General features: G+C 38.6%; 2 protein-coding genes across 2 annotated transcripts in view; one reads left to right on the top strand and one right to left on the bottom strand.

The window, feature by feature from the left end:
• Positions 1-19,730, bottom strand: part of LOC311051479 (DNA-binding protein RFX7-like) — a 30,970-nt gene extending 11,240 nt beyond the window's left edge. Inside the window, exons 1-5 of the mRNA XM_084066058.1 lie at positions 19,318-19,730; positions 13,279-13,312; positions 6,499-6,584; positions 4,606-4,728; positions 1,085-1,219 (exon numbers count right to left, since the gene is read on the bottom strand). Coding sequence (XP_083922184.1) covers positions 1,085-1,219; positions 4,606-4,728; positions 6,499-6,584; positions 13,279-13,312; positions 19,318-19,484 — 545 coding nt within the window. The 5' untranslated portion in view covers positions 19,485-19,730. The remainder of the gene's footprint in view (positions 1-1,084; positions 1,220-4,605; positions 4,729-6,498; positions 6,585-13,278; positions 13,313-19,317) is intronic.
• A 668-nt stretch (positions 19,731-20,398) lies between these two features.
• On the top strand, positions 20,399-25,611 carry tex9 (testis expressed 9). The gene is made up of 12 exons (XM_084058274.1): positions 20,399-20,437; positions 21,075-21,205; positions 21,776-21,839; positions 22,154-22,233; positions 22,340-22,376; positions 22,489-22,580; positions 22,916-23,028; positions 23,322-23,404; positions 23,772-23,945; positions 24,130-24,264; positions 24,687-24,821; positions 24,971-25,611. Exons 1-12 carry the CDS (start codon positions 20,432-20,434, stop codon positions 25,046-25,048), a joined length of 1,128 nt encoding a protein of 375 aa, XP_083914400.1. The 5' UTR covers positions 20,399-20,431; the 3' UTR covers positions 25,049-25,611.
• The last annotated feature ends 248 nt before the right edge of the window (positions 25,612-25,859 follow it).

Genomic DNA, 25,859 nt, shown 5'->3' with positions numbered 1-25,859 from the left:
TCACCTCGGCCAATAATAATAATTCAGTAATGTCATTCATTGGAAGCTACGGTATGCAGTCTATGCTATAGGTTGAGAATACAACCCTGATTCACATACGTATGCATTCTGAAGGTCAGGGTTGAATTTGCTGGGTGGGGATGGATACCCCCTCCCCCCAAGAAAATCCAACTCCCTCTGGTCATTCATTTTTATGTCATTCATTTTTATGTTTTACCGAACATATTACTGTCCTTAATATGTTCGGTATTCATGAATCATTAATTCACATTGTCCCCTCCCTATTTTGGGTAAATCTTCATCATTTCTCAAAAAAGAATTACTATTCAATAAATAGCCGATCTACAAGCTCACAACGATGAGAACTTTTGTAGATCAGCAATTTTGTGGTATTTGTCCCATGAAGTATCATATAGGGCTTAAATGGTTAAGAAAAAGCCCCCCCTCCCTCTGTTTCTTTTTACTAATGAAACCCTGGTGAAGGTCAAGATCACAGTAATTCCCCTCAGTGGCTGTGTGCTGTGCTGTGAGCGCTGCTCTCCAGACACAGAGAGGGTGACTTGATATGAATTCATTTAGCATCTATATTTAGAGACTTTATGAAGTGCTACAGCAGATGGTCTGGGAGGAGAGGTCACGGAGGCCACATTGTTACAAACCATCCCAGTAAAGCATTGGTCTACATACAGTACATTGTATAAAATTGCTTTTCAGATTACACTTTTTCATAGAATTCATGGATGGCTACATAGACGTGTTTGGCAGTGCTGTCTTCAGTGTTGTATAATCTTATGTTTTTTTGTTTGTTTGATTCATGTTAATGTGTATTTTCAGACCATTTAAACCCTCAATACATAGTAAACTTGACCTTTGGCTCTGTACTTAGTCTGCTCTTTTCTCCCTACACTAAACCTCTCTTGCCGAAAATAGCTGATCTACAAGAGCTTGCAGACCTGCTATTTTTGGCGAATGGTCCCCCCAGATATAGGGTTCAAGTGGTTGATAAAATAAAAAACAGGTTCCTATCACAGGAAGATTTGGCAGCTCTGAGGACCCCCTGGGTCCCGGACCCCCTGTTGAAGACCCATGCGGTAAAGGATATTTGGATTTCCCTCTCATGCCGAGTCGACGCGCCTTCATGTTGGGAAAAACATTTTTCATGATTTTGCCAAAGTCTGCAGCGCTCAGCGGATGGTAGTTCAGATTGTCACAGTAGCTCCTGAAAGACAAAGCATGACAATCAGACATGTATACATCCTACAGTGTTCATTAAACCACATTAACCCTGGTGTCCCTATTTTGGGCAAGTTTTCAACATTATTTCAACATACAGGTACGTCAATTATTTTATTGATTTAATTTTTTTTCCAATAATAGTGAAAATAGCAGAACTTTTTACTCTACTTTTTAATAATGGTTGTACAATGAAGGGCGTACGTTGTTAAGTGGAAACATTTATTTTACACCAAATTACACTTGGTCAGAGTTAAATTAAGAACCAGAAGTGTATGCACTTAATGAAATAAAGTCAAGTCAGTCATAAATTTGATATATTATCTGATGTATTATCACAGTGCCCTCCAGAATGAATGGCAACCCTGATAAATGTCAGGTTGTAAATGGTAACATCACTTCATTTAATTTCATTTTGGATGAACAAATATATATATTTTAAAACATGCATTCTTGAATACTTTGTTAGCACAATCATAGTTAAAACTGTTGCCTCTTGCAATGAACTTGTCACATGTCAATTTGCATGAACCAAACATCACTTGCAATGATGACACGAACCCCTTTCAAATGATGTCTCACCTGCAGGTAAGACTATACTGTATGCACAAAGATCTACAGTATGTTCTATATCTTTTACTATTATATTGCTGCACCTCATGTATATCTGCTCCTATATCTGCTGCAACTATTTTAACCTCATGCACATACTGTATCTGTTACTATTCTATTGCTGTACCCCTTGTATACGGTATCTGCTCCTATATCTGCTGCTATTTTAACTGCCTCATACCATTGACATTTCTTCTACCCACGCACACTGTGTATGTATGCATATATCCTACTCTACTCTATTTAATTTTCCTTGTTCTTTCTTTCTTTCTTTCTTTCTTTCTATATATCTCTATTCCTTTTCCATTTTCTAAAAGCTGCAAATGATGGTAGCTTTGTACAAAAAAGAATTGCACCAACTTATCTATAAATATTAGAATTTACTTTATTTTTTTCTTTTACAAATCACATTGAGCGTGGCAGGCCTGGGTCAAATAATTAAGAGTCCAATCAACAATGGGCAGGTGTCTAAAGAATGGGGGCATTTATAAACGTGGAGGCATATTCAAAAGTACATACATTTGACATTTATAATGTGAAATAAGCCCAGATTGAAAGGGCAGTGAGTGCAGTAAAAGTTGATGTTTTAATGTGTGGAAAAAAGTTCCCTTTGGAAGTTTTGCCACTTCCTTCCTGAAAGACCTCCCCCCCCCGCCCCCAATTCCCCTTCACCAAGCTGTTCATACCTGAGTTTGTTGATCTGCTATTTTGGTTAGTTCATAAAATTACATTCATTTTATGAAAATTCTTATTTTTCTAAAAGTTCACTTATAATTACATAGGGACGTCAGGTTGAAGTGGCAAGTGCCAATAATGTTGTAAGAGTTGCAGTAAAAAGACAGGTTACATAACAGTGCCGTAGCATTTCAATGACTGTCTCAGAGTTTCCCTTCTCGTGTTACCAACACATGGTTGACAGTAATTAGCATGCTTGTAGCTTCTATTTATACCAGCGCTTCATCTGGAACTAACTTTGATAACCTGGAAAAAGAAAAACACACCACTAATTCAAATATGTAACCTTTACAGCATTTAACCAGGAAATGTCCCATTGAGATTTTGAATGATTTTTATAGGGATAGACACCCCAGCCATTTTGTCTCCAGGTCTTTAAAAATAGATTTAAAAGCATTCAAAGAAATCAAATCATGGAGTTTTTAAGTGTGAATGGCCTAAAAGCCCCCTTTCCACTCTCTGTACAAACATTTAGTACAGGCAACAGTCATGTGACCATAAAGAATATTGTCCATAATTTTCCAGTGAAATATAAATGCATAGACATAATTGAAGCAGTGGTTCTCCAAGTGGGGTCCGGGGACCCCCAGGGGTCCTTGAGGGGGTTCGAGGGGGCCCCCGGCAAAATGAGGAACAGTTTAAACACTTTAACCACATTTTATACTTCAGCTATTCAAAAATAGCCAATCTACAAGCTCATAATGTGTCATGATATAATGTGTTGTGTGCTTGTTGTAGATTTGCTATGTAATTTTCAATACGTTTGAAAACAATTTTACACATATCTTCTGCAGCCAAATACATATCAATTTTGGGGACCTTGACATGAAAATATTGGCGAACCACAAGTATAGCAGTGTGTTTGTCTGCAGGTTGTCAGACAAGCCATCCTTCCCGGGAGTAAAGCTCACAATGTTGAGTAAAGTCTTCACAGTTTGTGATGAATGTAACAGCATCATGATAACCTGTATCAATCATAAATATGAATCTAACAAACAGAAGCACAATAAACTGTAATATGATTATAACCGAATGCTTTGAAAAAAAGGATCCTCTTAATAACACAATCTGTCTGTAAAATAGAAAACTTAATTTGAGCCAGATTTGTTTTCGTTTTTCTCACTGTACACGTGGTTTCAATGTAAAGGAATCATCACTCAGGATGCTAAGGTATTTATACGAGTGACCTTCTCAGTGACCTTTCCCTCACGACTGACCACTGAGAGGATCATCTGTGGTCTTCTGCTCTTTAGAAAATACATACAAGCTTGGTCTTATCAGCATTGAGAACCACTTTCAAGTGAGATGAACATTAAAAGAACTTTGCAAGCGGTCAATGGCTTCAGAAAGGGGTTGTTGCTGCACTAACAATTTTCAACCTGCCGTGCCTATTTTGGTCATTATAGGGAACATTTGGCAACAAGAATAGTGAAAATTGAAGATCTAGAAGCTCACAACGCATCGTAATGAAGTGAGGGTGTGTGATGGTACCTCTAGGCCTGTCACAATTATTACATAATCGCCTAATCGCAATTATTTGAGATAATCGCAACTATTTGAGATAATCGCAACTATTTTACATAATGGTCAATTGTTTCCATGTCGAAAAATGTCGTACATTTTCAGACGTTTTCCAAAAATAGCAGAAATAGCTGATCTACAAGCTTACAACACGTCACTTTGTGACGTGTTGTAAGCTTGTAGAACAGCTATTTCCGTTATTTTTAGATTTTCATGAAAGCATATTATTAAATATGTCAGTAATTTCTTTGTATATTTAAGTCATTTGTCATATCTGACCTGTGCAATTTGTGATTATGAAGCCTAAAAAACAAACTAAAATCATCATATGTTCCAATGTGTTCAATGCCAAAAACACAATTAAATCGTTGATCGCAATTCGCAAATCGTGTGACAATTAATCGTCAACTTAAATTTGTAATTGTGACAGCCCTACCTCCTGCTTGGGCAGAGAGGTCTCTGGATGTATGAAGGTACAAGGTAGGATGTGTGTGTGACACGTACTTGTATTCATCATAGACCTCCTGCTTGGGCAGAGAGGTCTCTGGATGTTCCTCCAGGTTGTTGCAGATCCAGTTGAAGGCGTGAACCTGCTGGGTTCTGCTGGATGACATGGAACTCTGCTCACTGACACAACAAGACAAAAGGGACAACAGTGAATGCTTCAGTCATCACAGTCAAGGCCATGCGATTCCTTGTATTGGTCAATCAGTTTTTACAGTCAAACTGCGTAACATTCATTTTAAGAGTCTTTTTGGCGACACCTCTGGTCTGTCTATGGCCTGTTAGAATTAGCCTGGGACCAGACGAATCTGCGAGTGCAAAAAAACCCATTTGGGTCTGGCACCGCTCCATGGAGAATCCATTTCCTGCTCCAGAAGACGTGGGTAACCAATCAGGGCCCAGTATTAAAATATGGGAGACTTTGATTGGTAGTTGGTTGTAGGTCTAACCAATTGCGTACAGAGCCATTGTTTTGATCCCGCCCCCTTGGAAAAAAAACGTCCTCATAGAGGCACCAGACTCATATCCACGCAGTGATATAGTATGTTAGAATTGCGATTCCCAGAATTCAGTTCGAGGAACATGGAAGTACCGCAACAACGTTTTCTGAAATGGTCTGTACATAAATAAATGCATGTGTTGATTTTGACAGCAAAGTTTGATTTAGTTTTAGTCATAGTCTTCTGAATAAAATTCCATTTAGTTTTAGTCATATTTTACTTTTAGTCATCTGAAATGTTTTAGTTTTTGTCTAGTTTTACTCAACTAATATGATTATAGTCGATTCAATCTACAGCTGATTTAGTCGACTAAAATGTATTTTGGCGGGCCTTGATGGTGTCGTAATGGCTGATTTTACACTTGGTGCATGCTGAAAATAGCCAATCTACAAGCTCACAGAGCTTGTAGATCTGCTATTGTCAGAGCGCAACACCCGAGCGCTACCAAACATAAAATGACTTGTTTTTTAAGTTCTACTGGATCTCTTCTCCACTAGTCCCTCCCAAAATTTTTAGTTTAGTTTTTATTTGTTGACAAAATTCAAAAAAGTCAATATATTTAGTCTTAGTTTTAGTCATCGTAGCTTAGTTTTTATTTAGTTTTCGTCAGTGAAAAAAGGTAGTCGACGAACATTTTTTGTCATAGTTTTAGTCGACGATATCAACACTGTCCAGTGTCATTTTGTGGGGGCAAAAAAAGATTATATCAAAAACATTTATTTAATTCTTGACTTTAAGGCAAAACACAGGAATCAAACTGGGTTCGATTTAAAAAATAGCCCCTTGCCTGCCGGCTTTGGGAGTATGCGTGCAAGAGATCAAGAGAAGTGCGCCTTTTTTTTACTTGAATAAATCAGCCTCGGTGTACAAGGGGCTTAAAAGGGGCACGAAACCCTAAACTCGTTTTTGTTACATGTTAGCACATATACAGTTGTTGTGATAGGGAACAATGGCTCCAAGCTAGATCAAAGCCAGCAGCTAAGACCGGTTAGGGGAGTTCCCAGAGACATGGAAGAGAAGTCCAGAGACCGGATGCTGGTCTCTGGCAGCTTGTTTGTAAATGGTTTATGCATTTTAGGGCAGTAAATAAGCATGTAGTTGCTCAGTCTTTATTAATGTCACACTTGCAACTGCTGGTTACAAATGATGATCTAAAAACTTGCATCTTCATCCCTACAGTAATCTTTCTGTGGTGTTGAGTTGTGTCGACTAACCTGGAATCTGATTTTAAAGGTATTATAAGTCAACGATACTGCAAGTGTATGACAAATGTCTTACAGCATCATGTAAACATACTTTAAACACAGCACACAAATACAGTATATATATATATATTCCACGTCATCCCGGGATTGTATTTTTAAACAATAGGGTGTAAAATAAGGTTATTTACCTTTTATCACTGCTGGGGTTTGGACCTGAAGGCAGTTTAAGGTAGAGGTAGAGTTTTTCAATGTCCGTAAACTTCTCCACATCTTGCTACAGAAAAAGAGAGTGGAAAAGATAAGACAAGTTCATATCTCATAACCTTTTAATTATTTATTATTTTATTCTGAATGTGATTTTTTTTCAGTATAAAATAATGTGCATATTTTTTATCAAATGGATGTAGCTGACACAACAAAGTATGTCATATGTTAGTTAGTTTAGTTTAGTAGTTTAGTGTAGTAGTTTATTTATTTTCTACATTTCTACATGATTTAGAAAAACAAACTGTTGAACATACAGAATTATAGTCAACAAGATAAAGTGCACTGAATATTTTCCTGTGCAGAATATCAATTTAGTCTGACTTTGTTAGTCTTTTGTACTGAAGACTTAAGAAAAATAGAATGTTACTTAACGTTAATATTTTCATTGTAGGTGTGTATGCCTGTCACAATTATTACATAATCGTAATTATTTGACATAATCACCAAATAAATTGCATAATCGTCGTAATCATCATAATCATTGCATGTTGAAAAATGTTTCATACATAGTCAAAAAGAGCAGATCTACAACCACAAAACGCATTGCGCATTTTGAGCTTGTAGATCGGCTACTATTCATGTTTTTTTTTGTATGAAGTTATTAAATTATGCAAGTTATTTGTCCTATCTGCCCTGTGCACCTTCTGTTTATTTTAAATCAATTACATTGTTAATAGCAATTATTTGAGCGACAAGTAAAATGTAATAATTGTGACAGCCCTATTACAGTAGGTGTGTTTCATTTAGGTATTACTGTGTCTACTGCCACCATGGACAGCTCCTACACAGTTAACTTCATGCCGGCACACAGAAAGTGAAACAAGTGAAACACACCCACTCAATGTATCCCACACCATAAGGATTCTAAATATCACCACTGTCGAGTGGAAAACTTGTATGTCCAAAACTGGTACTTTTCAGGAAATTAAAAAAAGAACTTGTGTTCCAATGGATTGTGACTTATTAAGGTATTATTTAGTCACTCACAAGCTCATATTTATAATCTTTTCTAACACGCACACACACACACACACACACACACACACACACACACACACACACACACACACACACACACACACACACACACACACACACACACACACACACACACACACACACACACACACACACACACACACACACTTAACCACTTCTTTCACTTCCACATTAAATGTTTAGCAACAATAGTCAATCTATAAGCTCACAAGCTGTGAGCCTGTAGATCGGCAATCTCTGGTATACTTTTGCGTGACACCGTTGTACAATTAAGTAGGGCATTAATTTAACATAAAAAGTTGAAAAATGAAGATACAAGATTTCTGCCCGACAGCAACGATAATTATACAAAAGAAAAGCAATCCAAGCATGTGGATCTGTTTCCCCCGCCCTGCTACTACTAGGCTGGTGGCCATGAACTGACAAACGAAAGCAAATAGAATTAAACATAAAAGCCCTGAATTGTGTTGGCAAAGTGACAGACAAGGCAGAGGATGCAGAATCAAAGACATGGAAATAGGCTATACGTGCTAATGATCTCTCTCTCTCTGTGTCTTTGTCTGTCTCCTTCTCTCCCTCTCGCACACGCACACGCACACGGACACACACACACACACACACACACACACACACACACACACACACACACACACACACACACACACACACACACACACACACACACACACACACACACACACACACACACACACACACACACACACACACACACACACACACACACACACACACACACACTATGCGAACCCAACCTCAATGGGAGGGATAACAACCTGAGCTACAAATGGCCAACAGTCCTTCTAATAACCTTCAAAGTGAATAGGCAACATGATATTGTGTTGTATCAAATGTACTTCATAATAGATAGTGTATCCTATATGATGACAAACATTTGAGATTTCAGTGGGTGGTACTGTAGTGGTGACCAGTATACACAGTACACAGGTGCCCAGTAACTGGTCAGTGTGACCCTTCCAGATATCATATGTGTCATCATGTTTCATCATCCTTAATATAGAAAGATGTGCTCCTCGGAGCACAAGTCTCCACTAGGCCAGGTAGACAGGTCCGTCTTTATGACATGTCTATCGAGATAATATGTACCTGCGTAGCCCATTATTTCCACCACGTTTTTCTCTCAATTTAGTCGTTGCCACTGCTGTTGTACCATCCTGGCTCACCAGCCAGTGAGGAGCCCCCACCGGGAGGACGTAGCGCCTCCGTCCTACTCCTCCCGCTCAACATTCCCCACTGACAGGCGCTGCCCCAGCCCACAAGAATATGTGCAGCGACAAAGATCACCCACTCTCCCTGCCTGGCTTCCCTAGCCTGAACACGGCCAATAAGTGTTTGTATAGAGTCTAAGCCACTGGATCCGGCTTGGCTGAGCATTTATAATTGACGGACGCTCATCCAAGATGGATCCAGCGGTGGATTCAAACCCCTCGACACCGTGGTCGAGGGGTACTTGTTTATTATTATATATAACACGTGCCTATGTCATTACCACAGCCTGAACGAATCCGATCTGGTCACATGCAAATTAAGTTGCTTGATTCAATAATTAGATATTTCATTCATTTGATCAGACAGTATATAAGCCCATTGTAACTTCAAACTCTGTCAACCATGTTAAGACTAATTGGTAACACACGTCCCTTGTTCTGGTGAATGAAAATGTCCCTCTAATGCATGAGCAGATCGTAATTTGTCAATGGGAGAGGGGGGGGGGGCACACAGCGGCCATAGCTGAATGGTTAGTGAGCCCGCCTAGGACTCCAGAGTCCAGAGGTCCCGGAGGTTCCAGGTACGATTCCAGCCCTCAGCTATGTGTCGAAGTGTCCCTGAGCAAGACACTTAACCCCGAATTGCTCCCACCTCCGCGCTCCTCTGCGGGCAGCACTCAGCTGGGTGAAGCTGAAAAACTGAAATTCCCCCACAGGATGTGATAGGTATCAAAAAATAAATAAAAAGGCTGAGTAGACATGAGAAGAAGTGTTTTTTTTCTGTTTAAAACATTTTTTAATTAAATAATCGATTTTGTGGGAGAAAAAGTAATCGATAGAATAATCACCAAGAAAACAATCGATGGTTCCAGTGTGCCCAAATATGCCCAAATATGGAGAATAATTATGTCATGTTGATGATGTCACCGAAGGCAGTGCCCTGCAAATGAAGGGTACTGCACTAGTTCACTGTTTCTCAATGTCTCAACCAGGGGTCCAACTGACCTTTACGGGTCTATAGCTCAAAGATCGTACAAATGGAACGTGTCCATTTGGTTCCATTTGTACACTCTCAGAGTTAAATGAACATTAAGGATTTAGCCCTAGCTGAAAGTCACTTGAGGTAGGAATACTGTAGCCAGCGATACAGATAGCAGCACTTAAGCCTACAGACGGTACGTAAATAAGCTTGTATTTATGATGTGCAACACTAAAAGTGGTAACACATTGAGGTCACCAGACCGCCTGGCATCTTTTGTGGGAAGAAAAAGGTCGAATGATTTACGTATCTCACGTCTGACATGTATATTCAAATTCAATATCACTATACTCCATGTTTGTAAATAACCATGCAAAACAATGACAACACAGCAACTGTCAGTGTGTAAAGGAAACTCTGAGCACAGAAAGAAGGAACATAAAGTTGCTCTCAGGCAGAAACCTTGTATCTCCATATTTGTGTTTTATAAATTAATGCCCTACTTTGTCGTACAAGAGTGCTCCGCAAAAGTAGCAAAAATAGCCGATATACAAGCTCACAACTCATCACATCGTGCTGCGTTGTGAGCTTGTAGAGTGGCTATTTTTGCAATTTTTTAAAGTGCAGGTGGTTAAGTGTGTCCGTGGGTTTATGTAAATATTGAATCAATGAAAAGTATTAACAAGAGCTTGGGACTAAATAATAACTACATTGGATCCATTGGAACACAGGTCCTTGTTTTACATTTCCTGAAAAGTGACAGGTTTTGAACATACAAGGTTTCCACTCGACAGCGACGATAAATAAAGTACGAGCGCAATGGAAAGGAAGCCGTAATATAGGGCTTAATGTGCTATATGTATAGCTGCGTGCAGACATCTCAACATTTCCACACATACAAATAGATGCACGCAAACATGCCAGACCGGTTTCATCAGGACTGGCCCCTGTGTGCTCACTGCGCTGAGGGCCAGACACTGGGTCTGCTATATGGAATGTACAACACACACACACACACACACACACACACACACACACACACACACACACACACACACACACACACACACACACACACACACACACACACACACACACACACACACACACACACACACAAACACACACACACACACACACACACACACACACACACACACACACACACACACACACACACACACACACAGCCCCTCGGCTATTGGTGTCTAATTAAAGCTGATCCTCCCTTAAACTTCTCTACTTGCTATTTTTCTATTGGCTTATTTGTTGCTAGGGACAACAACGGCTCACCATGAAGCTAAAGCTAACAGTCGGTCAGTCAGTAGAATCAGCAGTGGTAGATAGATAGTAACTAAGTACATTAAAGGGATATTTCACTTTCAGAAAAACTTTTGGTGATTTTATCATCTACTCAAGCCTTTGTGAGCCCCCCAGACCGTTTTTAAGTTGCTCGATTCAGTATTTAGATATTTGATTTTCATTTTATCAGACACGCCCCCTTCCAATACAAACCCATTATAACTTCAAACTCCATTTTTAACATGTTAGATTCATCAAAAACACCCGTCCTTGGTTCTGGTGACTCACCCTGCCCACCTAATGCGTGAGGGGGCCGTGTTTTTCCGATTTTTTTTTCATTTATTTTATTGTATTTTACTTTTTTCATTTTCCAAAAAGAATATTAAAAATAAATGAAAAAAGCAATTGAAAAAACACGGCCCCCTCGCGTATTAGGGGGGCGGTAGGAGACGGGTGAACCAAGGATGGGTGTTTTTGATGAATCTAACATGTTAAAAATGGAGTTTGAAGTTATAATGGGTTTGTATAGGAAGGGGGCGTGTCTGATAAAATGAATATCTAATATCTAAATATTGAATCAAGCAACTTAAAAACTGTCTGGGGGGCTCACAAAAGCCGGAGTAGATGATACAATCACCAAAATATGACCTTTTTGCTATCGATTAGTCACCCCATGGAGACTTTATGGAGAAATGATTGGCTTATAGGATTGCGACAAAAACATATCCATGAATTCAAGTCTGCATGGGGTGACTAATCGATAGATAGATATCCCTTTAAAAACTATTTTGAGGTACTTTTACTTCACTTGAGTATTTCAATTCCTAAAGATAGTTCAATAACATGATGAAATGCCATTCTGCATAATGAATACTTTTACTATTGCGACTTTAAAGTATATTTCGATGCTATTACTAACTTTGACTTATGTAAAATTTTGAATGCAGGACTTGTACTTATAACAAAGTATTTTTACCGTGTGGTATTGCTACTTTTACTTAAGACCAAAATCTGAGTACTTCTTTCACCACTGATGGGGAGGAGAGATAAACTACGAACGAGTTGGTCATCAACCACAGGGCCAATAGGACAATCCATTTAAATAGTCACCAAAAAAACAAAAAAGTTCATCTTGAGCTATTTGTTTTTTGTCCATATTATCCTGTGTTATAACCACATGAATACTAGCGTCCCTATTCTGGGGCGAACATTCTGTGAAAATACGAGATCTACAAGCTCACAAGGCATTGCAATGGTACGCATTGTGAGCTTGCACTGTAGATGTTTAACAAACAGGCTCAGTAGCTTGAGTTGGTGCAGCTAAATCAATATCAGTTACAGTAACTGACCATGGATCCAGCAGGGTCTTACCAAATGTCATTTACAATTACCAAATGTATCTAACTGAATTTTATCATCCAGACAGTGTACACATGATATCTTAATAGGATGAGGCAGCTATATCTGAACATAAACCTTTTTCACTGTCAGCATAGTACTGGTGTGTGTGTGTGTGTGTGTGTGTGTGTGTGTGTGTGTGTGTGTGTGTGTGTGTGTGTGTGTGTGTGTGTGTGTGTGTGTGTGTGTGTGTGTGTGTGTGTGTGTGTGTGTGTGTGTGTGTGTGTGTGTGTGTGTGTGTGTGTGTGTGTGTGTGTGTGTGTGTGTGTGTGTGTGTGTGTGTGCACACACGGCTCTACTCAGGAGCCAGAGAACATAAAGCACATCAACACACCTGTCATTACTGATGTGTCTTAGGCTATGTACAGACTGGCAGCCCTTTCTGGTCAATCCAGATTGGAATTAGATTGGTTTTCATCAAGTCTGACCAGCAACAAAACACACATGGAAACTCATTTTTGTGAATCAGATTTGTATCACATTCCTAGGAGGTTTGGAATGTGATTCAAATCATCTGAAGCTTTATTTATCTTGTAGATTGGCTATTTTTGCTAAAAAACAAGTGAAAATTCTTGAAAAGAAAAGGCAACTATAATGACATACCCAAAATAAGGAGTCCATGCTGAAAGTGGCTAAAAGCCACAGCTACTGGTAAAGCGAACGCATGGATCTATGTTTGACATACCAGTTCAAATGCTAGCAGTGGTGACACATGTCAGCCAGTCAGTCAAGATCAAACTGATTTACACATTTAACATTCCATTTGGAATACTCACCAGAATGCTATCCACTTTTGATTGTACAGATTTGCTGGGAAAAGAGACACAATATAAATTAGTATTCAGTGTAACATGAGCTCTGCGCTTAAACTGTATTTATTTATAAATCGTTGGAATGTACGGCATGAAGACCAGCCTCCCTGTCAGGTCATGTATCCCAATCTTAGACCCAGAACACATGTTGTCATTATGTAAAAACATAGACACGCACCGCATTAATGTTGGATCACACAGAAGGAATTATACTGTACATATCAGGGCCCCCAGTGTGAATATGAGAAACACATCCATTTTCACTCTTTAAACCACTGACTATCTAATTCATTCAAACATGAAGTAGGGGATTATCTTTCAGTCAGCAATAGTGAGTTTTTAATAGTAACTATAATCCTCCAGTTACTGGTATGTAAATAGCCTAAATTCACCTGTAGGAAGAAGAGAAACTGTAATTTAATTGGCTTCAGGTTAAACTTCACAGAACTCCCCCACAAAAGTGTTGACAAATGCTGTATTTAAGCTGTGTCATTTTAGATTTTAGCTATAACCATTATGTTTATACTTTTATACTTTCTGCTCTTTTTGAAAAATCTTGAACATTTGTGCAAATGTTTGAATTTTTTTAACTCAAATCTTTGTTTTGAATATATACTCAAAGATTTGCACACATTTTCATGATTTTTCAAACAGCAGATCTGCAAGCTCATAGCGTGGCACTCTGTGCCGCGCTATGAGCTTGTGTATCTGCTATTTTTGAATAGCCAAATAAATCTAAAATGACAGAGACAGCCTACAGTACCTATGCTCTGTTACATCACCTTTTTATACCTGATGGGTTTGAATCAAAGATCAGTGCCGTAGAGGCAGGGCAAAGCCTTTGTGTGTGTGTGCACTACATCTAAGATCTAAGACAGTCGCATATGTGGCAGCACTGCAGGATGATGGAAATAGCTGATGTTCTAAGCATCTACACACATTTAGACATCATCAAACAGTCAACACTGGTTAGCATGCATAAGCAGAATGAGATTCAAATTGATAAGCTACAGCAGTTAACTGAACAAAAATGACTCTCTACTAGATCAGTGGTTCTCAAAGAGGGGTCCGGGGACCACAAGGGTCCTTCCTTGAAAAAGAAAAATGAAGAACAACTTGAGCGCAATTAAAGGTTTCGGTTATGGGTGTCCCTGTCTCAAAATATTTTCAAATGAGGGTCTGCGGCCAAATACATAATTTGCAGGTCCTTGACATGAAAAATGGTCAAGATCCACTGCTCTAGACCTAATTCTTAAATGGGTCATCTGCAGAATAGCCCAGTTGTTGCTCTGAGACAGAATGTACAGTATATTAAAATACAATATATACTACACATGTCACAAGAGGGAAACTGCTATTAGACACCACAAGATAGCTTTACGTTTCTACATCAGGTTTCCCAGGTGAATGATACTTGAAGACATTGTTTTTTTTTGTAGAAAGAAGTACGGTTGATTTCTTACAGAGAGTCCTCAAAGCTTTTTGTTTATCTTGGTTTTTGTGTCAAACCCTTGACAAGTTTGTACAGCTCTAACATATATGTCTTGGGTCACCCAGAGACGACATTGTAATTAACAAGCTATGCAAAAAATGTCATACATTCCTTTGCTTATTTTGAGTAACCACTTATTTTATAAGCAAAAAGTTACTATTAGTCTATTACTATTAGTATAAGTCTATTGAATGACTTAGTTATGGTTAAATGCCAATCCCTGTGGGACTACACACTCACAAACATAACATGAATCTCTGCACATTCTGTGAAAAGCACACATATCTTCAAGTGTGGAATGAAGGCAGAATGAAGCAGAATAAAGATGCCACAAAGGGCTCATGTTGCTGTCAATGGGTTGGTATCCCACATGCTGATAGAGACAGACAGAGAGACCAAATGAAGAAGGCAATGCTGTCCTATGCCTTTCTCCAATACTTTTCTTTAGAACATTTGGCATTAACATATAACTATAACAGTTATGCATAACAATATTCTTATGTGTTAATCTGAACTGCTTCCTTCCCCTGGCTGATATTTAGAACATGCTAAAAGCATATTGTCACTGTTATGTTCATGTTATTTCATGCCCTTAAAAACATTAGCCAAAATGTTAAGTACTTGTCACAGTCAGCCATGGATCCCTCTGGTTTTGTAAAGGAACAAATATCAGGAACAGTGGCTCAGGGGGTAGAGCGTCCGCTTCTCCCCCTGGGTTAGTGTCGAAGTGTCTTTGAGCAAGACACTCTGCTCCTAATGAGCAGATGGTGCCTTGCATTGTTTCCTCTGCCATCGGTGTGTGAATGGTTAGTACATTGATACATGCACAGTGTAAATGCTTTGGAGAAAGGCACTATATAAATGCACCATTTACCATTTAGCATCACTTGATCATGTTGCTCAGACTAATTAAGCAAGTCGCATTTTGTAAAACCTCCGCTGATCCCTAACATAGTGTGGTCAATATGACAGTTTGGTCATGCGACAGGCCATCACGGCTTCCACTACAGCAGTGCTTCTCAAAGTCAAGGACCCCCAAATGTATATGTATTTTGCCGCGGACCCCCATCCAAATTTTGTGGCAGGGACCCCCAGAAAACAAGATGAGTGTAAAAACAAAACTAAAAAATGATTAAAAACATTTTCGAGATTTTTCATAACATTTTGCTGGGGACCCCCTGGAACGACCCCAAGGACCCCACTTTGAGAACCACTGCACTACGGCAGTTCTCAAAGTGGGGTCCCCAGCAAAATGAGGAACAGTTTAAACACTTGAAAAACGGGTGAAAATGGTTGGGAAAGTTTTTGAAACATTATTTATTTTACATGATTATACTGTAGATGTATTGTGTTTGAACATACATACATACTGTTTTGTGGTAGACTCAATAGAATTTGATAGGCTATAGCTGAATAGAATATTCACCATAGCAAGGCAATTTAGAATTTTAAGCATCTAACAAACCACTCCTGTTTATAGCCTGAAAGAAATATACCTTTGCACTGTAAAATCCTCAGTGTTAATGTATGTCAGATACAGATATTGTACAAATGTGTTGCATTTGTACCCTCTCTCAGTTAAATGAACACTGAGGATTTTAATGCATGCCAGTTTTAACGTTGAAGTGCTTATGACAGATCTGGGGGGGGGAAACATAGAGGTGATGATTTACTGTAATTGAGCAAATATGCAGATGATAGACAGCCAGGCTTTATGTCAAAGAAATACCTTAAAATATAGAATAAAGGTCACACCTGTCGTGTTCAATATGGGAGTGCCTTTTTGTAAATAAACCTCTTTTCAAGAAACGACTGTACACATTTAATAAAATTACTTGTTCAAACACCCAGAGATTAGTTATTGCATACTGTCAGTAACTGCACTGTCTTTTGAGGCACTACACTGTCTCTCTGCATTCTTTGTAATGTGATTACCTTGCTTATTGTAAGTTGCTCTGGATAAGAGTGTCTGCTACATTTTCTTGCAAACAAATGGATGCAAGAAAACACAAGAGAACAAAACAAAAGCAAACACGTTTCAAATAAATCCAAAGGTAAACAAGACAGTTGTGGTGCGACAGACGCAGCAGAGAGAGAAGGAGGGGGGCTCCAATTCCAGATTATGCCTTTCTTTTTATAACATGAACTTGCGTTTCACTGCTCAAGCACTCAGATAAATAAATACTGTAGTCTGTCTGTCTGCCCCGCCAAATAAAAATAAAAACTATCTCAGACCTGACTCAATCTATGTGGTTGCCTTAAATGGGGAGGGCTACATCAGAGGTTTTCAAACTTCTTTGTGTCATGGATCCACCAACTGACTTTGATTAGGTGATGGAGCCCCATTTCAAATGATTCTCAAACGTTTTAATTACAAGGACCCCCCCAGTTTGGTATGCATTCGGTATACACATGAAGAACCAAATGGACCCCTGGAGGCCTGGACCCCCCTCGAGGACCTAAAAGTCATAATGGTACACAAGAAACAAATGTGTAGTCAAATATATTATACAAAAACTGAATTATTTTAAAACTAATTTCGTTGGGGACGCTTTGTAAGCCCCCTCAAGGCCCGCTGGAGGTCCTCGGACCCAACAACATATGTCAACAAATATATATATATATATATATATATATATATATATATATATATATATATATATATATATGTGTGTGTGTGTGTGTGTGTGTGTGTGTGTGTGTGTGTGTGTGTGTGTGTGTGCGCGTGGGTGTGTGTGTGTGTGTGTGTGTGTGTGTGTGTGTGTGTGTGTGTGTGTGTGTGTGTGTGTGTGTGTGTGTTCGCGCGCGCGCGAGCTCTATGGGGCGGGGACGCAATGACAGCAAACAAGCTGACATACCAGCGCGTGCAAAAAGCAAGCCCTGGCCCTTTAGCATGAAACCTGCGGCTGCATGTTATAGCCTATTGTACAACCATGTTACTGTCAAAAAAACACACACAAAAAACAATATGAGTTATAATAATATAGAACCACGCTGTAGTGTGTACGTGTAGAAGAAGCATGTAGTAAAACCATGCTGCTGTTAGCCTACAGTAGCTGCTATCATAACCAGTGTTGCCATGTCCGCTTATTATAAGCGACTTTGGGCTTATTTTTCTGTGAAGTTGCTTGTAAATATTGGTAGTTGTAAAGGCTGGGTTTCCGAGGCAGGCTAGGCTTTTTTGGACTCGTTTCTAAAGTGTCGTTTTTTATCTGGGATTGTTTCACATTTTTTTAATTATTTTAACCAGTGGTTCTCAAATATTTTCATGTTGAAAATTAATATGTATTTGTCCCGCTAACCCCCATCTGAAAATATAATTTGTGCCAGGGAGCCCCCAGCCCCATACAAGATTTGCGTTCAAATGTTTCAAAAAATATTCAAAATGAGTGACTTTTTCAAGATTGTTTTGAAAATAGCCGATGTGAGCTTTAGATCTGCTTTTTTCAAATAGCCAATGTATATAGGTTTAAAGTGTGGCCTATAATCTTCTTTTGGGCTTGTTTCTCTCACAGAAACTGGCAACACTGGTCAGGTCTATAAGTCTGAGCGTATACAAATGGAACCAAATGGAATCGTATTCATGGGGCCAGTTGGTTCGATTTGTATACGCACAGAGTTATCAGGGTTCTTGATAACCACTGGTGTAGAACTAGAACCACGCTGTTGACTGACTGTAGTGTAGAACCATGCTCATTGGGAACTCTCTACGGCAACCGGAACGCTCGCCCAAAAACACACTCGCCCCCATTTTATTTTTTTTGCGGACCGCTCGCCCCCAGCGGTTCTATTCTTGTTTTCGTTTTACTTTGGGCGATTGGGAGGTTAGGAATAATTTTAGGGTTATAAGGCATAGTTTTACTGAGGTTACGTTTAGAAATAAGTTTAGGTTTTAGGCATAGTTTTACTGAGGTTACGATTAGGAATAAGGTTAAATTTAACCTCAGTAAAACTATGCCTAACCCTAACCGTTAGAGTTAGGCATAGTTTTACGGAGGTTACGTTTAGGAATAAGGTTAGGTTTAGGCATAGTTTTACTGAGGTTACGTTTAGGAATAAGGTTAGGTTTAGCCGTTTAGGCATAGTTTTACTGAGGTTAAGGTTAGGAATAAGGCTAGGTTTAGGCAGTTTTACTGCGGTTACGTTTAGGCAGTTTTACTGAGGTTAAGGTATAAGAATTTGGCTAGGTTTTACTGAGGTTACGTTTAGGCATAGTTTTACTAAGGTTAAGGCTAGGTTTAGGCATAGTTTTACTGAGGCTACGTTTAGGCATGGTTTTACCAAGGTTACGTTTAGGAATAAGGTTAGTTTTAGGCAACGTTTAATCTCTCAAGAAAGACAGATGATTCAGAGCTCAAATTCAAAGGAATCTGGGTTCCAAGATTGGGCATAGTTTCACTGAGGGTACTTTTAGGAATATCTGGTGGCGACCGTTCCGGGGTTGCCGGATTTGACCCGGGGGCGAGCGTGTTTTGGGGCGAGCGTTCTGGTATTCCTCTTCTACTACTCACCAGATAGAGTTCTTTATTTTGAGCTGCAGAGCGCTGGCCTCAGCGCCGTGCAGCCCAGGCACCATGCCTCCTCCAGGCACCATGCCTCCTCCTCCTCCTGCAGGAGGTCCACAGTCCAACTTATTAGACGGTTGTTGATCCTCCTCAGCCATCATCATCATCATCATCCTCCTCCTCGCGGTGGGAGGAAGGGGGTGATGTTTGGAAATCGGGGTCAAACAACAACAACATGAGCCGCAGATCGCTTCATGATAAACGTGATCGTCCCCGTTAAACCGTTACGTTGCCCGTTGGTTCCACATTACTGCACAAGAACACATGCGTTTAAATAATGAGACATGAACACATCCAGGGTAGAAATGTAGGGTCCCGTTCCGTTTCAGTTCGCCGTGTCCTCGTTTGTGGGATTTTCTCTTTGCATGTGTGTGTATGTGTGTGACGCTAAACCCACTACAGTTGTAGTTGTAATGCACGCACGCGCAAGCGCGTTCACGCGACGCGTCCCCCCACCCACACCCAAATAACACAAACACGTTATACTTCATCACCGTTACTCTATTATTACTTTATTACTATACTATAGTATAACTGCACGTTGACGTTTATTCTCGTTGTGCCTCTTATAAATGTTTTTGATCAATTGTATTACATTTTTTTTATTCATTTTAAAATGCCATAGGCTATATTATGGCTTTAAATGCTCCTTCATGCCTTAGCCCATGTTAATGTCTCCCCAAACTTACAAAAATACATGAATTAACCACTTCAGCCCTATTTCACAAATAGTGAAGATAGACAATTGTTTATTTATTTATTTATACATGTCAATGTTTTCAATGTTATATTATAATACATGTTAAATATTATTATTATTTCAGATTTGTTTTAATTCTTTGGGAAGATGTTTTTAAACATGAAAATAAATAAATAAATAAATTAAATAAAATTAAGTTAGCCATCAACCACTAGAGGGCAGCATGATGATGTGTTTGTGTTTGCCTTGGCCCTGCCTACCAGTCACCATTCACAATAATGTAGGTCAGGTTGCTATGCAACCACCACAACAACAATGGCTGCTGAAACGACTGCTGAGAAAAAGACCCTGTCTCGCCTTATGAAGGTATACAATCACTTATTCCATTATAGCATGTACATTTCCTCTCCCTATCCTTGTATAACTGTTTGATTATTTATGCAACAACACGTTGAGATTGTATGTAACTGAGAGATAATCGTGGCATAGAAAGCTAGAAATAGAAAATCACTCATACAGGTGTTGCTATACATCTGAGAGGTGTGTAGCCTACATTAAACATGGTGCTCTGTTGGAATACAGTAAATAACTTATCAATTGCAAAGAGTTATTAATGTCGTTTTTAAGAGGTTAGATATCAGAACTGAGAAAGATCAAGGAGTAGCCTGCCCAGATGTGTTGGGGGGTTAGCCAAACTGCATCTCTCTCACTTTGTATATTAAAAATGTGATGTGATGCGTTGTGAGCCTGCATATTTGCTATGTTCACTACATTTGAAATAGGGCTTATGTAGTTAATTCATACTTTTTTCACTTCCTAAACATTTAGTTGAGTCAAAAGTACATATAAGTACATATATATCTTTGAAATGTAGTGGAGAATGTCATAATTATCTAAACATACACATACTCAAGTAAAGTACAGATACCCCAAAGATTGACTTAAGTACAGTACTCATGTACATGTGTTTAGTTGCTGATTGTTTGTTTTTGTTATTGATTAGCCAAGAAGGACTGTACCATCCAGAGATATGGATTCAAAGACTGAGAGGTCCAAGGTCCCAGAGCTGAGACCCATGGGGAATCCCCCAATGAAGACCTGTGTAGATCTTCTTGCTAAGGAGGAGGAGTATATGTAAGAACACCTGTACAAACTGTCATTTGTAAATAGCGGTTACCATCGTAGAAGTCGATCTCTATGAATGTATCCTGCATGTTCCTATATTAATATCGTTGCTGTCGGATGGAAGCCTCATATGTCCAATACTTTTCAGGATTCAAATAAAAAAATAACAAAAAAACGCATTCTGTGTGACACTGTAGTATGAAGAAGTAGGGCACTAATTTACGAAAAACATAAAATGTTAAAATATGGAGATAAGAGATTTCTGCCCAACAGCAATGATATACAATAAGTGAAATACAAAGTGTAAGATCAGAGTAAATGTCATGAGCCATAGTTAACAAATGGGTAAATGGTCATGTTAAAAGAGTGACAAAAAAACACTTAAGTGCTACAAATGAACAAGAATACCGGGTAAACATCAAACCTAGCATAATTATGTCTAAACCAGTGCTTTTAAATGTTTCTGTGCCTTAGGTAGGAATATGGTTTGGTTCTCCAAACTGATCTGACCAGCAGTACACCAATGCTGATTGTCAAAATGAGACATAACTTTGTTCCCTACAATGTCATTTTCATCAGACGTCTAAATGCAGAGCTGGAGGCCAAAACAGCTGAGCTTGTAAGACAAGCAGAACAAGTTATGGTAAGCTATTTACATTCAAATGAGTTATATTTGGAATAATAAAGTACATTTTAGTGTAATGACTAAAGGTTTTTGAGGGGTTTCTAGTCAGCATCTCAAGAGCACAATGAAGTAAACATAGAGTGACACTGTTGTTTCTAATGCCTGCTGTTTGTACTCTATGTGGCACAGCACAAATACCAGATCTACAAGCTCATAACGCGTCACACTGTGACGTTTTGTGAGCTTGTAGATTGGCTATTTTGGTGTGCGATATCGACGCACAACTAAGTACAATCAAGCTTAAGTATTGACTGGTGTTTATTGGATTTCAGAGAGAGCAAAACGACGTTTTGTCAAAACCGTTATCTTCCCTTCTTATTTCTGCCACTGAAGATGAGAATGAAGACTCCAGGTATGGGCTTAGGCCACATTGATAACAATAATACTAATAATACTCTTTATTTTACAAAGACTGTAACACAATACATTTACTATAATTGCCCTAATTCTATTCCTAGGTCTCAACAACATGCAGTGCAGTCAGCCGGCACAAAGGTATCAGAATAGAATGTTTAAAGTATGATTTTTCCACAGCAAATATGAATTTAGGAGACATTATTGTACCAGTTATTATGTAATGTGCTTTGCTGTTTCTCTTTGCCACCAGGTGGTACACAAAAAAAAGGTGACATCCACCCCAGTGTCTAATAACACGCATTCTGGATATGAAAGAAAAGCACGTGTTTCCAACAAGACAGCGTGAGTTGTCATTTTGAATGAATGGTCAAGAACTCAAAAACAGTCAACATAAGAATGGTGTTGTAGGATAATGGTAAATTTAACATAATCATAACATAATTCCGCCATTTGTTTGTTTATATTCATAACAAATTATTGTGTTTATTGTGTGACACAAAAAGATTAGTAATACAGTAATGTTAATCTATCAATTTGTAGTCTCTTCAAGACAGATCCTGCAATACATAATAGTAATAGTGAAATAGTGATGGTATACAAATGTAACATTTGGTTACATTTGTATACTATCAGTCAGATTTAATTAACACAGCCTGTATTTGTTTGCCTTATTTCAGAATACTCAACTTATTTGGTGCTGATGATGGGGACATTACTGGAGACGTAGATGATTCTATATACAGCATGGAGGAGAGATTGGATGATGTGGAGGGAGACACCATAGGATCAGGTCAATTGTATCATATTTATTTAAATCATGTTCATCAAACATTTTGGGGTGACCCGATAGCAATTGATTAGGCAGGCTGCATACCACATGGTCACAATTCCCTGATCAACGAGTCCCTGGTTCGATTCCCAGACGGTTTGCTGAATGTCACTCCCCTACCACTCTCTCCACTGTCTGTCAATTAAAGGCTTGAAATGGCAAAATATTACTTTAAAAATAAATGTAATTGAAATGAATACTTTGTATACACAAGTTTCATATTATTTATTCTGGTGTTTTCTTATGTTTTTCAGATGCTCAGATACGTGTTCTTAAGGCCAGACTACATATTATGCATGAGGAATTCAATCAGTTATCTCATGAATGTCATAGAAAGGTAGTGTAAACATGCAGATCATATTGAACGTTCAGTTTGCATGATTACAGTGGCTTTTTGCAAGGCCTTAAAGGGGTTGTAATGTTTTGTTTTTTGTTTAAAAAGTTATTTATATTCTGATAGTAATCATTGCTGTAGAAGAGTGTGTGTTCAGTAACAGGAATCTCGCCATCTGTGCAGCTCTTAAAATGGAAATACATTTCCACTGGGCACAAGTTTGATCCAATCAGGAGAGAGAACTCCACAAAGATTGTTTATCATCATTTTATAGCGTTCTACTTCCAATTTAGTTTGTTTGTTTGTTCACTTGTTATACTGTATCCTATGAGTTACTGATTGTAGTGTATAACTATGTGTATTGTTGTAGGATGAGGAGAATTTCAAGCTTGGCACAAAAATCAAGGAGCTGGAAGGGGATCGAGCCCGACTCCAGAAGAACTCAAACCTTCAGCAGACACAGATAGAGAAGCACAGAGCTTTAGCAGAAGACTCTTCTAGAAGATGTGAAGCTCTCCAAATGCAAGTGGCTGCCTTACAGAAGGTTTGTACTGTCTGACACATTAACACATTACTGTCAGAGATACACATGCATTGTACAAGTTCATGGACACTTCTAAAGAGTATAACGATTGGTTCTAGTTATCATATAAATTGGCGTGGTTAAAAATGATGACCCAAAAAAGCATTATGTAACTGTGAATAACTGTTTGTTTTGTTGTTTGTAGGAAATCGAAGCTTTAAATAAATCCCAGAAACAAGCTGCAGGCAACCAGAGTACAGTTGAAGTGCGTCTGAACAGAGCCCTGGAGGACGTCGAGAGATACAAGACTCAACTCAACAGCATGAAACTCATGAACAAGGTACACCAATTCACTGCTTCTCAAAGTGGGGTTTGGGGACCACCAGGGTCCATTTGGTTCCATTTTTAAATTCAAATTTACACTTAAAAAGGTAAAGAATCACTGTACTAATTACACATTCTGTTTTTACTCTACACACAGTATTTAAGGATTAAATTAGTCTGGTGAGCTCATTACTATTTGATGAGCTTCCAGTATCAAGAGTTAATTTGGTTCTCGAAAGGGAAATACTAGCAGACCTATGATAGAGCCCTGGGGGACCCCAGGTTTACGTGGTTAATTAATAATTATATAATAAAATAATCATGTTTTGAGAAATGCCATGGCAGTGAAAATGTGAACCAAGTCAGTTTTGTAAATCCAGATTTTAGATGATAATTATTTCATCTTTACTAACCTGAATGTGTTTTCTGCTCAACAAGGACCAGGAACATCAGGAGAATCTGAACAAAGAAAACCTTCTGGCTGAAAACAAAATGCTCAAAAAGCAGAAAGCAGAGCTGATCCTGGGGTTTAAGAAACAGCTCAAGTTGATCGATATCCTCAAAAGACAAAAGGTATGTTTCTAAAGCGTGATTCATGCCTCGTTTCCACTAAAAGCTCTCTGCGATGTCCGATGTCTCTGTGATTAATGAATGATAGTCTGTGTCGCTTTACAAAATTACTTTTTTAAACGATAATCTTGTTCTTTTCTGAATCTGAACAGATGCATTTTGAAGCTGCCAAGATGCTGTCCTTCACAGAAGAGGAGTTTATGAAATCTCTGGACTGGGGGAAGTCATAAGGCAGGAGATTAATCAATAATATCAACTGCTGCACCACGGAGGACCCAACAGACTGCGGTGTCATATGTGTTACTAAGAAGGAATATGCGAAAAGCAGTGGTGTAAAGTAACTAAGTACATTTACTCAAGTACTTTTGAGGTATTTTTTACTTCACTGGAGTATTTAGAATTTTCAGTACTTTTACTTCAATTATTTGAAAACTTTAGTTACTAGTTACTTTGTAAGTTTTGATTATTATTACAAAACCACTTCAGCCCTATATACATTTCAGCCATTTGAAAATGGGGTTAGGGGTTTTCAAAAGATTTTTATACCTTTTATACATTTTGAAAACTTGCATAATGAGTACTTTTACTTTTGTACTTTAAGTTTATTTTGACACCAATACTTTTGTACTTTCACTCAAGAAAATTTTGAATTCCGGACTCTGTTACTTGTAACAGAGTATTTCTACATTGCAGTATTGATACTTTTACTTAAGTAACAAATGCGAGTACCTTTTCCACCACTGGCGAAAAGACACTTTTCAAATGCCTTGTGTACATTGAAAATAAAGTCATCTTCTTGTTGCTGTCGTGTGGAAAGCTAAATGTCCAAAGCCGTTACTTTTCAGGAAAAAATAACCTGTGTTCCAATGAATCTGATGTAGTTATGTTGTAGTTACTAGTGTTCATATTTATAAAACCCACTGACACACTTAACCACTTTCAACCCACCCTGGGCAAGACCTGGGATGTTGGTTGTCTAGGAAGTTGACAACCGGAAATGGTTGAATTTGGCGAAAGTACCGCCCAAGGAAATTACGTTGT

This window comes from Gymnoscopelus microlampas (genome assembly GCF_963454915.1).
Source record: "Gymnoscopelus microlampas genome assembly, chromosome: 1".
Taxonomy (NCBI): domain Eukaryota; kingdom Metazoa; phylum Chordata; class Actinopteri; order Myctophiformes; family Myctophidae; genus Gymnoscopelus; species Gymnoscopelus microlampas.
Note: the sequence above shows the minus strand (reverse complement) of the source record. Positions and strands in the feature narration are given on the sequence as shown.

Coding starts and splice junctions, on each gene's coding strand:
- tex9 (XM_084058274.1), top strand. Junction 22,234..22,339: donor GATGAGAATGAAGACTCCAG/GTATGGGCTTAG, acceptor TTCTATTCCTAG/GTCTCAACAACATGCAGTGC. Junction 23,405..23,771: donor CTCATGAATGTCATAGAAAG/GTAGTGTAAACA, acceptor GTATTGTTGTAG/GATGAGGAGAATTTCAAGCT.